The 17,791-nt window shown below is 35.2% G+C and overlaps 1 protein-coding gene across 1 annotated transcript; it reads right to left on the bottom strand.

Moving 5' to 3' along the window:
• Positions 1-12,223: 12,223 nt before the first annotated feature.
• On the bottom strand, positions 12,224-14,353 carry LOC147556245 (28 kDa ribonucleoprotein, chloroplastic-like). The gene is made up of 4 exons (XM_086664079.1): positions 13,650-14,353; positions 13,403-13,504; positions 12,730-13,002; positions 12,224-12,499 (listed from the first exon to the last, which is right to left on the bottom strand). Exons 1-4 carry the CDS (start codon positions 14,127-14,129, stop codon positions 12,446-12,448), a joined length of 909 nt encoding a protein of 302 aa, XP_086520205.1. The 5' UTR covers positions 14,130-14,353; the 3' UTR covers positions 12,224-12,445.
• Between the last annotated feature and the right edge of the window lie 3,438 nt (positions 14,354-17,791).

The raw sequence follows: 17,791 nt of genomic DNA, 5'->3' as shown, positions 1-17,791 counted from the left end.
CCGGGAGCTGCTGGGTCGCGCCAGACGCGTCCTAGACGCGTCTTGGCCGACCCGGTTAGGTATGTTTCTAAATTTCGATTAAGAAACCCTAATCGCCCCTTCCTTCTTCCTTCTTTTGGCTTCCAAGCTGCTGTTTTCTATGATCTTCATTATCAAAACACTGTTTTGATTCCAATTAATCAAAAAACATAAAACCTAAAACATATTTTCAAAAACTATTTTCAAAAACCACTATTCTAAAGTTTCATGTTATTGAATAACCATCACAACCTATATGATTTTGTCTAACTGACATTTAAACTAATCATTAACGTGTTCAAATCCATATTCAAACAAATCTATATAGCATTCAAGTTCAAATCTAATTCGTTCTAGCCAAAGATAGTTTCGTGCAAAAGGCTTGTGATGCCACTGTTGGGAATTACATGTCTCTAAGACTACCCTAATCATCTAGCTAGTGTTGGTAGCGGAATCTCAAACATATCTTTAACACTAGATTATCCAAGATCCTATGCATGAACTAAAGATGAACTAGAAGGAAAGAATAATACCTTATTCGCTTTCCCACGAACTAAAGCCCGACCAGTATTCGAAAGATAAGAGCTTCAAGTGTAGCTCCTCTACTTGAGACACCGAACGTATAACTTGAACTCCCTTCTTTCAGTCAGCTAGGACTTTCTTAAAGGTTGAGATGAAGAACTCCTTCTTCTAGACTTGATAGATAGAATCAGAACCGTTTCTCTAAAATCTTTTTCTCTTTCTGAGATGTATGAGAGGGATGATTTTCTCTTGAGAAAATTCCACACCTTTTTTGTTCTCTAACTTGGTCCTTATATAGGCAATACCTAATAAGAGTCCCACTCAAATTAGGATCTCTAAAGTCCCACATAAAAGCTAAACCTGTCAGAGTCCCATATGATTGGGAATCCCTATTAGGAACAAATTCCTATTAGGGTTTCCCCTAAGTGTATGGCCGGCTAGACTAGCCCCTTAATGGGCTTAGTCTGTTCGGCCCACTACCCTCATATGGTCGGCTATCGTCATCCCCTTAAGGGGTTGCACCTAGTTGGTCCAAAAGTGGGTTTTATACTTTTCCGGGCTTCCTCTCTTAGCCCAATTCTTTTCTATCCTTTTATGCACTATCAGACAGGATCATATCCATCTAGGCAAGTTCCCACAAGTTTATATATATAGTTTGTTATCACTTATCAACTCTTTTGATTCTTTAATTTAGTTTAATATTATTACTTATTCATCTATTTTAGTATTGAGATTTTATTGTTCTTATATTTTTTTACTAATATGAAAAGATAAATCGCAATCACGCTATAGTTTGACTTAAAATCATATTACCGATAATATATAATATGTTTAAGTGCTTAGTGTAAAACACACACACACACACTAGGATTCATCTATGATTTGTTACTTTTTTTATGGTTAATTCATTTTAAATTTTGAATATGCGTGTAAGAAAATTTAGTGTTTAATCTTTATGATCCCTGATTAAAATTTAGCACAGGGTTCCAAACTTCTCAACCACGTCACTGACTTGACCTGTCAAGAAGTCAACCGATTGGTTTTGGGGACAGGTGTTTAAACCCCGAATATGCACGAGCGAGACTTTGATTGAACTAAGAAAGAGCTCTGTCACCACCTGAGCTCTGAAAGGGGAGGTCGGCACGAGTCCCTGAGACAGTACTTGGAAGAAACTATAACTCGACCAGGGTCGGCCCTGAGTTTTTGGTGGTCCGAAGCGAGATTAAAAAATGTGGCCCCTTCGAATATAGCAAACCGTAAAATTATATAACAAAAACTTATTAGTGCGTATATAATCACTTGAACATTGTTCTTCGTACGTTTTTAGGTGCAAAATTGTTGAACAATCAAGTGCTTCGCCTATATCTTTCTCCATAGACAAAATAGGCAACCCATTAAAGTTTTTTTTGTAGTGAACCAAATATGTTTCAAATAATTTAACACTTCAATTGGTTTTCTAATCTCCTTTGGCATGAGGCTCCAATTCCAAAATATCATACTCCGATGTACCTCCGACCCAAAATATTCTTCATTTTGTATTGGAGTTATTGCAATATTAACACATCGAATGACTAGTGATATGTGTTCTTCGTGACTTGAGTTAGAAATGCAATGAAGTATAACTGAGAAGTACTTAACTTCTTTAGTTTTTTCACAATCAAATTTTTAGTTTCAAAACCAACATCAATATCGATTCATTTTGATTTTTGTGACTAACGTTATGGTAATGCATTTCACCATGTTAGATACGATGAAGGTGCAATTGTACTACCTCATCAAATTCGGCAATTCATTCAATTGTAAAATGTTGATCACTTAATTGTTGAGTGAGAAAAGAGATACGTAGAATGTTGATTACTTGAATGATTGTCAAATATTGAGTGAGAAAAGAGAATTTGGTTCTAGTGATTTGGATATAAAGATTACATAAGAATTTGAAATTGAAAGATAAAAAATTAATTAAGGATTTGAACTTTGAAGCTAAAAAGTACTAATGACTTTTTGATTCATGAAGTTGAAGCACAAACAGATTAGAAGGTTAGGGATTTTAGGTAGAAGTAATTTGAGAAAATGAGTTTCTTGAAGTTAGTTTAGGTTAGAAATGAAAAAGTGGGGTGGGGAAGAATAAACAGAAATTAGTTCAACAAAAAAAAAAAAAAGAATAAACAGAAAAGGTTAAATCAAACAGACAAAGTCAAGAGGGTAGTTGGTGGGCCCAAATTGGTTTCAAGACATTGGCTGCTTGTAAAACTAGTTTAAAACCTAATAGAAATGGAGTGGCCTCAAATTTGATAGCCCACCACGAGCAGGTAACCCATTTAATATCACAACCATGGGTGCTTTCAAAATATTTGCTTAAAAATAAATGAGTTCGGTAGTCCTCAAAATTTGGTGGTCCAAATCGAGACTTTGCTTGCTTTGGGCCTGGGCCGGCTCTAGTCGACCATATCAGAAGAAAGAAAAACTAGCCTCATGCTCTAATTTGCCGAAAATAAAGTTCCATTACAAGTACAGGCAGTGGCATTAAAGATCATTAACTGCAATGACACTAACCATAAAATGTCAATTGCTTCTATAAAATATAAATAGGATTTTAATTTGATTGTTAGAAATAAAAGTGAACTCTCCATTATGTAGGTTGTAATGTATGTGGTGTGGTGGGCACAGGGCCTGTCCTGGGCCTAGGCGACCAAGGCGGCTGCCTAGGCCCCCCAAAATTAGAGGGCCCTCGATTTAAGTAACATTATATATAAATAATATTATTGTATGCGTTATTTTATGCACATGTACATCATATTTGTTTGGGTAGTAGAGTTAGCAGAGTAGTTTGTTAGTGAACCTAAGGTCAAGGGTACAACTCCCACGAATTGCAATATTTTAACTTTTATATTTTTCGACTTAAAGTATAGCGGACCCGTTGATACGTTCGCCTAGGGCCCCCCAACAGTCAGGGCCGGTGCTGGGTGGGCAACTCTTCTAGTTTCTCTTTCCTTGTGCTAGGCTCACTCTCATTGCTCGACCTTCTAGCTCCTGAAATCCAACCAAACAACATAAGTAATGTCTAATATCTCTATGCTCACTATAACGGATGATTTTTTATGTTCTTTGTATCATAAGATAAGGAAAATATAAAAGAGTTCAGCTTGTAAATGAATCTCTTATTAGTATGAATAACTCATCTTGAGATGATATTCATGTGGTATACGAATATGACATTTCTCTTTATAAATGGATAATAGAGCGAAGAGAGAGTATTAGTTACCACTCCATTAAGAGAAATAAGGCAGCATTCATCTCTTCCTCACTTAATTCTACCAACCTAAGTCACCGACCCAAAGAAGCTCGACTTGTGCTCGGGTTTGATTTACTAAACAAAAACCGTGAGCTTACTTAAAGTGTTTAAACTTTAAGAAAATTTGTGAAAATAATAATACGAAGATAATGATAATGGTAAAACCAAACTAATGATAACTCTTGCACTGAAATATTAAGAATCAAAGGTATTTTTATTTATGTAGTGAAGTATTATATATAGAGAATTACAATGGAGAAGTTTACATAAGAGAGGGAATTAAAATAAGGAACTATAATTACATGCATGTATGGAAACAACCTAAATCTAATTACAAATAGTAAGTAAGTAAAATCTTTTGTCTTCATTCTAACTTGGGAAGTAACTTGTGAAACTGGTCAGAACCCAAAGGCTTTGTAAAAATATCAGCCACCTGATCGGTGGTGCGAACATGAGAGATCTGAATAAGACCACTTTCAAGCTTCTCATGAACAAAGTGGCAATCGAGTTCGATATGCTTCGTGTGTTCGTGAAAAACTGGATTGGCAGCTATATGCATAGCCCCCTTATTGTCACAGAAGACCTGAAAAGGTTCTGGAATTGAAATCCGAAGGTCCTGGAAAAGGTATTTCAACCATTGGAGCTAGCGGTAAGGAAAACAAGGGCACGATATTCTGCCTCAGCGGATGATCGGGAGACGGTCGGTTGTTTCTTAGATTTCCAAGACAACGGACTCGCACCAAGCATTGTGAAGTAGCCGGTGGTGGAACGACGTGTAATGGGGCAGCTGACCCAATCAGAGTCAGTAAAACCCGAAAGTGTCAAAGAGCTAGGGGATGAAAGGAGGATCCCATGATCGAGGGTCCCCTTTAAATATCTTAGCACTCAAGTCGCTGCATCCATATGTGTTGAACGGGGATGCTGCATAAATTGACTTAGATAATTCACTGAAAAGACGATATCAGGCCTCGTTACAGTGACATAGAGAAGTCGACCAATTAGACGCCGGAAAGAAGTGGGATCGTCTAACGGTGTGCCATCTGTAGGTAACAATTTCAAATGCTGTTCCATAGGAAATAAACTCGGTTTTGCACCGAGAAGTCCAGAATCACAGATAATATCTAAAGTGTATTTCCGTTGACAGAGGAAAATACCCTTAGGGGACCTAGATACTTCTAGGCCTAAAAAATATTGAAGTCGTCCGAGATTTTTAAGAGAAAATCGTTGCTCGAGACGGTGTCGAAGGGAGTCAATTTCCTTGTTGTCATTGCCTGTAATGATGATATCATCTACATAGACAAGAATATAGATAGTAGTCGGACCATTAAAATAACTAAAAAGAGAATGGTCTGACGAAGATTGAGAAAAACCTTCAGCTTTTAAACCAGAGGAAAATTTGGCAGACCATTGCCTAGAAGCTTGTTTCAAACCATATAATGATTTGTTCAACCGACAAACTCTAGTGTCACCTTTGTTGCTAAAACCTGGAGGAATGGTCATATAGACTTCTTCTTCCAAGTCTCCTTGGAGGAAAGCATTATTGACATCTAAATGATGCAACGACCATCCTTGGATAGACGCAAGGGATAAGAGGACACGAACAGTTACCAATTTGGCAACTGGAGCAAAAGTATCATGATAGTCGACACCTTCAACTTGGGTATACCCTTTGGCGACGAGGCGTGCCTTATAACGTTCGATGGATCCATCCGAATGATATTTAATTTTGTAAACCCACTTACAACCAATGGGTTTCTTGCCAGGTGGCAAGGAAGTCAGAGACCAAGTATTATTAGTCTCGAGGGCTGAAATCTCTTTAGTCATCGCCTTCTCTTGGGAAGAACAAAGTGAGTGGGATTGGGTCCAGACTTATTGGGTTGAAGGTTCGTCTGTTGAAGGCACAAAGTCGACCAGATTGGTCGTGATGAGTGCCGACTAAAATATATATAGAAAGAGAGTTGTCGAGACAGAAGAGATGGGTTTATGCTAAGCGAGTAACCCTAATTCAAAACAGTTATGTGTGATTCTAACCGTAGTTCAAATGTAAGTCGGACCTTATTGGTCGGATTATGCTAACTGATTCAGGTTTGGTCTGAATGAAAAAAATCGAAATCTTAGACAAAGATTTGGTAATAGTGTCAAAAAAAATTGTTAGGAAAAGACTGACCTTTGAGTGCAGATAAGAAGCTTAGAGATGTCGAAAAGAATTCCCAAATAAGATCGAAACAACGAAATCCTTAAGATCGTGATACCATGTGAAAATAATAATACGAAGATAATGATAAAGGTAAAACCAAACTAATGATAACTCTTGCACTGAAATATTAAGAATCAAAGGTATTTTTATTTATGTGGTGAACAATTATATATAGAGAATTACAATGGAGAAGTTTACATAAGAGAGGGAATTAAAATAAGGAACTATAATTACATGTATGAAAACAACCTAAATCTAATTACAAATAGTAAGGAAGTAAAATCTTTTTTGTCTTCATTCTTTTTTCTATGTTGAGATAGTTGATTGGATTTGAGAGGCGATATTGCCAATCGCCTAATTACGTCATTAAAATGGACGACCAAACGTACCTCTCGTATAGCCGACCGAACTGTTTTTTATATATAGGATTTATCTTCCCTTTTTCATTTGCTACTTCAATCATTCATATTTTATTTTAACCGTTTTGGATTTATGAAAATATAATTGAGGAAGATTTCCTCATGGTAAATCTAGAGTTAAATGCATAAGGAGACAGGTAATTCCTACTAATCAACCTAAACTTTTGATCAAACAAGAAATAGAAGATTAAAAGATTGAAGAAAATTAACATTATTATTTTTATTATTTATATTCATAAGACATGACATGAAATTTCTTATCTTCTTGCCCATGGTCGAATAAATATGTTCTGATAATATAAACCATCATTTTTAGCAATGTATGTGCAGGTAGCATCAGCACACTTACCTTCATCTCTCCCATAATCGAAAACAGCATAACCTGTTCCGAGAAGTTGTCCATCATAATTATTTCTCCACTCAAAATTGCACCAGAAGAGTGTTGATCCACAAAAGTTAACCTTGAATCTAAATTCATACTTTCCATTGTAGCCAAGACCATGAAGACCTAGATCGTCATTTTTCGATCTACAATGGACTGCCAACATCCGTGTATTTTGTATCTGGCTAAGCACTATCACATGTGTGTACCTACTATGAATGTAGCATCCGCCACTACCGCAGACGTACGATGATGAAAAGCTAAATAGTACAAACAACACCACAACTAATTTTAGGAACCAACTCATAATTGCTAAACACTAGTAAAAGTAATTTTTTTTACTCCAATTGATATATTGTACTTCATTATTGTGTTGAGCCTATGTATTTATAACCATATTTTGAACCTGAAGTAGTAGTTTTAACATCTTTTAAGATTCTGGCAAAAAAAATATACATATCTTTTGAGATTGACATTCTTTATGGTAATAATTTCATTTAAAGGAAGGAAATCTTACCGATCTTTCAAATCCATAAATGCAAACCAGTATTTCTATGGATTTTTAGCAAGGTCATGGTTGTCGGAAAGGACTGAACTGTGATCGCCACAAATTGCACTTGGAAAGGGGTTTTGTATCCCCTATGACAGGGAATCCTAAATCCTGGGGCGAATGGATTTACAATTTTTTTTTTTTTGGAATTTTTAATATAATCAAATAGACTATATTAAAGACAAAATCAAATAGATTACAGACAAAATCAAATAAAAAATAAGCTGATTACTGTGAAATACACCACAAGTTCTTATTTTTGGTAATCAACATCTCCAACGGGACACTTTAAGAAAAATTCTAAGAAACCTAGTTGTTTTTTTTTTAAACCAAGCGAAACCATATTTCATTCATAAGTGATTCAATCACAAGTTACATGGATGATAATTTTTATTTCTTTGAGAACTACATGAGAGTTACATACGATAAGTTCATAGATCTTTCGAATGTAAAGTGCCTCATGAAGGGAAAGAAAAATTGACCAGACACAGACTCAAACAAAAGACCCTAAGTGGGGGTTATTCGTTCAGAACTTTTATCAGATTTTCAAAGTTCTTAAGACATTTGAAGTTTAGTGTTATTGATTTCGACCTTTTTTTAAGAGCTTCAAAGTTTCGTGTTATTGGTTCAGACTTTTATTTAAGAACTTTAAAGTTTCGTGTTATTGGTTCAGATCTTTTTTTTAATAACTTTAAAAGAACGCGTTATTCATTTTTTATGAAAAATTAAGAACTTTTAATCAAAGATCTGTCCCAGGGACTTTTCGAGACAAATTTACTCACAAATTAGTCAAATTCAAAGATCCACCTATTTAGGTGGATCTTTGAAATTCTTACTTTGGGTGTACCTAAAAATTATTGTCAAGCCCGTGTGGTAGAGGGTGTGGGATGTGTACTCGCACTTGGTCCCCACCACAAAGGGTCATTTCTTTCTAACAAGTAACAAGTTACATACTCTCTACCTCCACAAAAGTTTTTCTTCTCTTTCTCATGCCCACGCAGGTTTTCCCATCACATAAATATTTTTTTCTCTTCTTATCTCTCTAGTGTTGCTGATTTTTCCTTATCTCAAATCTATCTTTTTTTTCTCTCGAACTCCTAATCTAATTTGTATGTCTCCATATCATCCATCTCTTATTAGAAAAAAAAAATTATCTTTCATATAAATAATTGATTTTATCCTTTTAGTTTTTTTACGCGAGTCGAAGAAGTCTATGTGTTTAGTATTTATTTTGTGAACCTACCTTTTTTATTTTCTTCTTAAATTTAAAATAAGACTTTGTACACAGAAATAAAAGCGTTCTCAAAATTTTATTTATTGAAAAATGATACGCCAAAAATTAGGATTGTCTTGAGCTATCATTCTAAGTAATACTTTGTACATAGAAATGAAAACCTACTTAAATCTTTATTTTTCTGTCTTTTCGTATTTAAATAAGATTGACTTAAAGAAAGATACAGAGAAAAAAACGAGATAGTGTGTGAAAGAGAATGGTGGTGTTTGGTGAAAATAACACGATGTTTGTTGTGATCTCAACCATTAGTTTGGACGGCTTAGATTTAAAATAAGATAACTTTGATTCAAACAAAAAATCATGGATATTCAAAGTTTTAATAAAAAAAGTTTTTGAACTTAATGGTCAACGACTTTGATGTCCAGACCCTTTAAAGTTTTTGAACCTTTAAAGTTATGAAGATTTATGTGCCAGAACACTTAAAAATTCTGAGATCTTTGGAAGTTCGGAACAAAAAAGATCTAGTTAAAAGGTCTTAACGAATCACAGACCCTAAAGGTCGACAAAATATATAGAATTAATGCTAAAATTGTTCCAACCGAGAGAACTAGCGATAAATGTAAATCGCAAGGCCAACCACCACCATCACTGTCGAACAAGTCTTGGGGTCCTTCTGTTTAGGCTTGTTACTTGATAGATCCAAAGATTCAAGAAGCTTCAATCAACCAAATGTTGTTGTTCCAATTCCTGTTGAACCCTAGAAATCCCAAATCTCTCTTTTATTTTTTCTCTCTCACTCCATCACTCTGTTGCCAAATCTTTCGAATCCTGAAACAAATTGAAAGAATCGATGTATGGTGAGTCCATAAAACAATCCCTAGAAACTCAATCTCAGAAGGAAAACAACCCTAGAAATTATTTATCGATGGAGAACAAACTACAAATGGAAACATAAATGGGTTCCGGCGAAGGGAGGACCCTTCGCCGGAGGAAAGAGACATAGATTTGAGTACGGTTTAAGAGAGAGAAACGGTTATTTTTTACAGAGAAGAGAGAGAGTTTACTCTTTCTGTTTTCACACGCACCCTGATCTACTCAAAACATCGAACAACAACATCAATGAAGTGATATAACTTTCCTTTGATAACAATCACTTGCAAAGTCCACTTTACATATAATATTAAATGCGGTCTATCGAAGTTTTTCTTCGAATTATCTAACCAAGATTGTTCTTGGTAAACCTAAAAAAAAACTAGTTGTTAAGTGTGAGTTAATATTCTCTTTCCTAAGTGTCGTAATAGAGGACTCTATAAATATATTTGTCTTTAATGCAGATCTCTAAAACAACTCTACTTAATACACATGTCACTCTTGAATCAATAGGAAAAAAGTAGTTAAAAAACAAAGTTTTATTTTAGTTAAAATTATAGAGTGACACTTAGAAATTCTCATGAAGACACTCTAATTTTAGAGTGCATCTCTTGAGAGTCTCATATTAAATGTTTCACATCATCAAGGAGTGCCAAATAGAGTGTCCCATTGTTCGGAAGATCAAATCCTTAAATCTTCTTTTTCGGTTTATATTTTTAGTTTTTCTTAAATCATCTTCAACTATATTTATCAATTCATCTCTACAAGCATCAGACTTATTATTGACAATTAAAACCCTAGCTTTAAATATTTCTTGCTTTATTTCATTCATATATACATGTAAGACAATCTAAAATGAAACTAAAAAGAAAGCAAGAAAAAAAAATGTAATAAAAACAACAACATAAGAGTGAACCTAAAACGACCAAGAAGAAGAAGTAGTAACTCCATAGAGAAATTTAAGGGAGTTGTGATTTCTAAATCGCTTGTGACAGAACAGTCCCTACTATATTTCAGTCTAGTTTAAAGTTAATCTGGTATTGATAGGTGATGAATTTGGGTGTGTTTCTTGTATTTCTAGAAAGCTCTGTTCATCTACTTTCCAATGCTTTAAACGGTGTATTAATCGGAGTTTCGAGTGAGGAGTTATGATAGTTATTCGGTAAGGTGTCAAAACAGTCTCCAATGAACGAATTTATTGAGATAATTCACATGGTTTCTGTTCTTTAGGCAATGTATGTCCTAGGTAGATATCTTCTATTGGTGAGTCCATATTTGTTAACTATTATTGTTATTTGCTTATTTGAGATTGTGATTCACGTGAGGATCTATTATGAGCATCATCCCTTCTGACTTATCATGTGTTGTTGGTTTTAATTTTTTGGTGAACTTGTTTGTAATTCTTTATAAGAGCCAATGTTTGTTGTATATTGGTCTAAGATTCCCCGAACGATAGTTTGATGATTGTGTAGTTTGGCAAAAAAATTTGTCGACGTACATATCAAGTTTGGGTGCTACAAAGGTTTATTTCAGTTAAAGGTGTGATGTTTTTACATCTATTGAAAAGGAGAAAGATCGTTGTATTATCAGGGTTAGTATTGAATTAGCATGCGAGAACGTTGAAAACCTAATAATCAAGGATATAAATTATTAGTTTCACAGTCGTGAGGTAAATCTTGTTATATTATGTTAGTTGTCACAGCTGAATTTAAGATAATTCCATGAATGAATATGAATGTAATGCTTCATTGTTTGGGGATTGAGCTTGCCTACCCGAGACTTAGATTTGTGAAAATCTACTGCAGTTGGGTTTTAACCCAATTATTTTGTTTTTCAGTATTGATTGTGCACTCATGGTAGGCGTTGCTCATGGATCTTGTTTGAAGGTCTCAAATCTTCAATTTCAAGGCGGCTAGCTTGAGATTCGGTATTTGAGGCGCTACATCAATGGAGATCTCAAAAACAACTCTACTAAATACACATGCCACTCTTGAATCTAATAGAAAAAAATAGATAAAAGCCAAGTTTTCTATTGGTTTAAATCATGGAGTGGCACTCGGAGAGTCTTAAGAAGACACTCTAATTATAGTGTGTCTCTCTATATTAAATGCTCCACATCATCATGGAGTGCCAAATAGACTGTCCCATTGGAGATTATTTTTTGACAAAATCTCTAAAAATCCTAAGTGGCACTTTAAGAGTTCCAATTGAGACTCTTAAAGCATCTCCAATGAAAGACTCAATCTTAAAATCCTAAGTGACACTTAGGATTTCAGAGTTCTTTTTAAGAAAAAAAATTCTCCTATGCAAAACTCAATTGAGATCTTAAGATGTTGTGGAAGCAATTAATTTTACACAGTGAGCCCGCCCTTTTTAAGAAAAAAAATTCTCCTATGCAAAACTCAATTGAGATCTCCTATGCAAAACTCAATTGGGGGCCCGCCCTTTTGTATTCGTTATGTAGCTTGTCCCTCTCTTTCTCTCTTGTTACACAGTGGGCCTCCAATTACAGCCACGCTTCCAATTTTGAATGAACTCTATAGGCGCCCTTATTAATGTGGCCCCCAATGCCCAAAGCGAGGCATTGCTCGCGTTGGGCCAGGGCCGGCTCTGCGAAGCTTTGATTGAACTAAGAAAGATGTACATCCGAAAGAACTCTGTCACCACTTGAGCTCTGAAATGGGAGGTCGGCACGAGTCCCTGAGGCAGTACTTGGAAAAAACCTACAACTCGACCATATCAGAAGAAAGAAAAACCAGCCTCATGCTCTAATTTGCCTAAAATAAAGTTCTATTACAAGTACAGGCAGTGGCATTAAAGACCATTAGCTGCAATGACACTAACCATAAAATGTCAATTGCTTCTATAAAATATAAATAGGATTTTGATTTGATTGTTAGAAATAAAAGTGAACTCTCCCTTATGTAGGTTGTAATGTATGTGGTGTGGTGGGCAACTCTTCTAGTTTCTCTTTCCTTGTGCTAGGCTCACTCTCATTGCTCGACCTTCTAGCTCCTGAAATCCAACCAAACAATAAGTAATTTCTAATATCTCTATGCTCACTTTAAGGGATGATGTTTGATGTTCTTTATATCATAAGATAAGGAAAATATAAAAGAGTTCAGCTTGTAATTGAATCTCTTATTAGTATGAATAACTCATCTTGAGATGATATTCATGTGGTATACGTATATGACATTTCTCTTTATAAATGGATAATAGAGCGAAGAGAGAGTATTAGTTACCACTCCATTAAGAGAAATAAGGGCAGCATCCATCTCTTGCTTGGACGAATAGCAAACAAAACCGTAACCACGAGACCTGCCAGTGTCCCCATCATATAGAACCCTAGCTCCAACCACATTCCCATACTCTTCAAATGCTTGGATTAAACTCTCAGATGTAACGGACCATGATAAATTACCCACAAATAGCTTGTAATCTGTCTCTGGATACAATGGTTCCTTTGGCTTTGGTTTGTCCGAAAAGTTCACCTTCAATGTTCTCCCTCCATATTCCTGCATTTCACAAATTCAAACATACGCTAAATCCTTAAACGGTTTTAGGTTGAGGGTTTAGAAAGGTTTGAACCTCCTCATATACTATCATTATACGTATAAACGACATCATTCGTAACTACTAACTTACAACCTTTGACCTGCACCAACCCTACTAATGGTAAAGTTTCTTTGTACTGTAACCTTACATTAATCTTACACCATGTTTACACCATTCAACGATACTCGTTTGATTGAAGACCCTCATGTTTACATATTCATCTCCATGTCCAAATCAGGTTTTGGACCAAGTGTTAAATATAAAGGAAAGGGTAAGGCTCAAAGAACAGCTTCATGGACAAAATTTGAGCCAACTCAAACCCTAATTAATATAATTTTAGGAAGGGGAAAAAGTTCTTACACTTCCATCAAGATTTTGGATAACAGCATTAGCATCTTCAATGCTGCTCATTGTAACAAAAGCAAATCCTCTGCTTCTCCCTGTATCCCTGTCATATAGCACCTACATAAACATTACAATTTTGTTTAATATCGTAAAACACTATCATTCCCATTAAAACTCGGGTAACGATTGAACCTGATTGAAGAGATGGATCATGTGGTTATTTACCTAACTTTATATCAAAATAATCAGAAGTAAAGAGTACCTCAACCATCTCAGGACTTCCATACTCTTGAATTATTCCAGCAAGTTGAGCACTGTCACAATTATAAGGCAAATTACCAAAGTAAAGCTTAGTGTTAATACCACTTTCTTTGTTACTATTAGTATCTTCTTCACCTTGATCTTCTGCACTCTCCGGCTTTGTTTGTTCGTCTTCGTCAATGGCTGATGATTCTGTTTGAATTGCTGGTTCGTTCGCTGAGACTTGTTCTTGCTCCACTATGGCACAACATATCCTTAAATCTCTCTTCCATTTGTTATTAGAAGTGGTGGTGGTGATCTTGTAACTGAGCAAGTCATGAAGGGGATGATTAGAGTGAGATAGTGATGAATAATGTGGGGTTCTAAAATTGCTGGAAATTCTAAGGACGGAGTCGTGTTTCGTAGTGAGGCGAGATGGAGTAGTTGTTGTAGTGGCTGCTGTGGAGTAGCATGAACCTATGGTAGCTCCTGCAGCTGCCATCTTTATGTCTTTGGAGTTGGAATAGTAATTGGTTTACTAGGTCTTGGTTTTGGTGGTGGTGAGTGGTGGTGGAGACAGGGGTAGTGAGTAGTGATTTTTTCTAGGAATAGGAGGTGGTGGTTCTGAGGGAAAACAGAATACTGGGAACAAGATCATCAAGATTGAAGTGTATTGGGTTATCTGATCTTATGTGGATGTTATGTGACCAATGAGGGGAAAAGACAGAATGGATAAGGTTTCATTTTGCAAATATGTTATATAACATGTGGTTTGAGATATTTTTTCTTTTTGAAAAATAAAATCATGGGGTGTATGTAATTACTTGTTACTTTCAACAACAAAAAATACTTTTTTTTTTTGTTGAAGGGTAATATATTAAGATAAAGAGTCTATTACAACAAACAAAGTAGAAAAATAAAATTCCAATAAGTAGAAAATACAAAATAGCAGAACTGAGGAATTGCATAAGATAACGTCGTTTTTTCAAGCATTCTTCATTCTGTAGCTTGCAAATCTGGCGGCTCCTCTTGGGAATGATATGCAATGGTTCTGAGTTATCCCGCCAATATTAACAACAACAAAATACTTACTAATAGCATAGGACTTTTTTAATTCCATTACATCCACCACTCTTATATTTACTTGGTTTATGTAATACTTTTAATGAGGGCATGTTTGGTAGTGTGAAAATTGAGTAGGAATATCAATTTTCTACTGTTTCGTTGGACCAAAACTATGTGAAAATAGATTTTTTGCGGGAAAAAAAAGTGAAAACGTCTCAAGAGTTTACCACAAACATGAGAATTTAGTTCCCCACTCACCCAAAAAAACGCTTCCCCCCTCTCTCTCTCTCTCTCTCTCTCTGATGCAGAGATTTTCGAAAAATAACTCTCGAATCTTAGATATTAAATAATCTAGTTCTTTTAGTAGTTTCATATTTGAGTTAGTAAAGAATTCATATTTTTAGTAGTTTTATAATTTTAAGATCCTAGTATTTGATTTTTAAGAAGTTGTATTTCGAATTTGATTAGGTTTAGGAAACCCTAATGTTATATAAAGGGGATTTAGTAGATGTTTTATGCATTCAGTTTAATCAATAAAATTCAGTATTTTAGTTTAATCTTGTTAGTTTCAGTTCTAAATTTTAGATGAAAATCTAACTCTTTTCCGAGTTTTCTGTTGCGTCAGTTGGTATCAGAGCGAGGTGGGCTCAATGGTAATAGAAAAGGCTAGAAACACAACCTTCGATGGTGATCGGAGTATCGATGTTGTATAGTTAGCAATTGACAAGATGAATCAACAAATAATAGACCTACTCGAAGTAATGTTGAAAAACCATCTAAATAATGCAAACCATTAGGCACTCAACTATTAAAAGGGAACATGTTGAGGGATATGCCCACAATACACCTATCAATGGATACGTTAACCGAGAACGTCATGGGGGACTCGTCCACAACTAAGTTGTTAACGGATACTACGTTAACAGCGAACTTGTTAAGGGGTTCACCCTCAACCAAACTGTTAATGATACGGTAATAGGGAACGTGTCGAGGGATTTGCCCACAACCACCATGTTAGTAGATACAAATAAAAAAAAGTAGTCTTACAACAAATTCAAAAATAATATCTAATTCGGATGCATCTTTAGTTGTGGATGAAATTAACGATACAATTTCAGACATTAACATTCATATGGAATGTGATGTTAATCCAGTTATTGAAAAAACAAAAACTAACATTATTATGATCACGGAAGAGTCTAGTTCACAAGATGTGGTGTTTGTTATTTCAGAAGAAGTTGATCTGATTTGTGAATAAAAAACATTCTGATTTTTCAAATCAAGTAGTATATTGATTTTTTAAGTAATAAATCAGAAAACACAGAAGAAATACAATTCCTCTTTCCAATTTTAAACTGATAGTGAGATTCGACTACGAATCATCTGTTTTGGATAACGGACATTATTGGTTAGAAATACAAAAGATATTAAATGTTTTTGTTTGTTAGTCTCTCTTCATTAACTTGGAACATAGGTGTTTTTAATTGATTTACAAACAAAATCAAAATAGTAACTAGTTTCACCCGTGACTCGGTTAAGAGACTCGTTGAGTCAACTAGTTGAATCGATATGTCGAAAATAACATTTTTTTACAGAGAGCTTGCAATTCTTTACAAAAAAAGCAATCAATTCCAGTGATATTGTTTCATAGAGAAAGTTTTTTATTTGGAAGTGATAGTAAAACTAACTTGAGAGGCAAGAAATTAGATTTGCAATTCATGGAGGAAGTTATCAACTTGATTTAATTTAAAAAAGAAAAACTCTAATCTCTTCTAGAGCAAGAAAATTGATGAGAGACAGAAATTAGAAATTCATGATTGAAACTGATTTGAGATTTAAAAACTAAAAAGGGAAGTTAAATCCGTGAGAAATAAAGAGTTATAATCAAGAGGAGTTGGTAATTCTTATCGTAAGTCAAATCCTATGCTTCAATCAAGATGGACATGTGCTTAAATAGATTCGAGGGTGGAGTGTTGGGAAAAAAGGGTCGAGTTGACGCAGCGGAAACATAAGTTTTCCCACTTTGTATTAGTTACGGGGATAATATAGAAGAATAGTGGGAGCAGTAAACAAAGAACTAAAACTAAATAAGGCAACGATTTTAACGTGGAAACCCTCCTCTATGTGAGAAGTAAAAACCATGGGACTAGTAGCCCAACCAAATCAACTATAATAAGCGAAGTAGTTACAGACTAGGTCCACCCGCGACTCAGACTCCAAAAAAGGAATCAATCTCAAACACGAAGAAACACGGAGAAACCCTCATAAGAAAGAACAAAAACAACCTAGAAATTTGCAGTCCAAAACGACCCTAAATTCACTAGGATTCCGGCCACCAATCAACGATAACACCGTACAAATATAGATGAACAAGTCAAGAATACTTCTGTCAAATTTCAGCTTAATCAGAGAAGAACTTACCGTCGGATTTTCAGAACAACGAAGACTGTGCGTGCTGAAAAAGTTCTACCCCGCTCTTTTCGACAACCTCCTTCTCTCTCCTCTTCTCTTGTGCGTTTCTAATTGTGATGCTTGATTATAATTAAGATTAAGGTAGTATTTATAGACTTCCCTTTAATCCTAATTCCACCGTCATAAGTAACCGACCCTAAGAAACTCGACTTGGGCCCGGATTTGGTTTCCTAGATCAAACCCAACTAGGTTTCCCCACTAGGAGGAAAACCCAACATGGAGATCATAAGGGAATATTGTAATGTTTTTTTGTTGTGCGAGAATTAAATGTAAGTAAACTATCGATTATGAGGGGAACACTAAAATCGAAAGGCTAGGATTTTAGATAAAATGAAAGAAAACGTAGTCATGGCAAATCCAAGTAGTAAAGGACCATATTAAAAAAACCTAAGGACTTCTAGACGATGTCCTTTATCAAATATTTTTTATGTTTTATTATCATCCATTAACTTTACCGTTTGCTATATAGGGGACAGTTTGAAGGGGAAAGAATAATGGAGCTTTTCGTGGCACAAAATCAACTCGTCCTGTCGTCCAATAACTAGTTCATCGGGTTAAATTCTTCCGGTTAGTTAGGGGTTCTCCACTACCTTTCTTTAAAGATCTAGAACTCTTTTTGTTCTAATT

The sequence above is a fragment of the Eschscholzia californica genome, unplaced genomic scaffold (genome assembly GCF_041429995.1).
Source record: "Eschscholzia californica isolate CP2 unplaced genomic scaffold, dmEscCali1.0.p SCAF_2, whole genome shotgun sequence".
Taxonomy (NCBI): Eukaryota; Viridiplantae; Streptophyta; class Magnoliopsida; order Ranunculales; family Papaveraceae; genus Eschscholzia; species Eschscholzia californica.
Note: the sequence above shows the minus strand (reverse complement) of the source record. Positions and strands in the feature narration are given on the sequence as shown.

What these genes read in the sequence shown, in the direction of transcription:
- LOC147556245 (XM_086664079.1), bottom strand. Translation starts at nt 14,129, where the DNA reads ATGGCAGCTGCAGGAGCTACCATAGGTTCATGCTACTCCACAGCAGCC. An exon ending in TCCAAAATCTTGATGGAAGT is followed by an intron (nt 13,003 to 13,402) that starts GTAAGAACTTTT and finishes TGTGAAATGCAG; the next exon opens with GAATATGGAGGGAGAACATT. An exon ending in TTATTTCTCTTAATGGAGTG is followed by an intron (nt 12,500 to 12,729) that starts GTAACTAATACT and finishes GTTGGATTTCAG; the next exon opens with GAGCTAGAAGGTCGAGCAAT.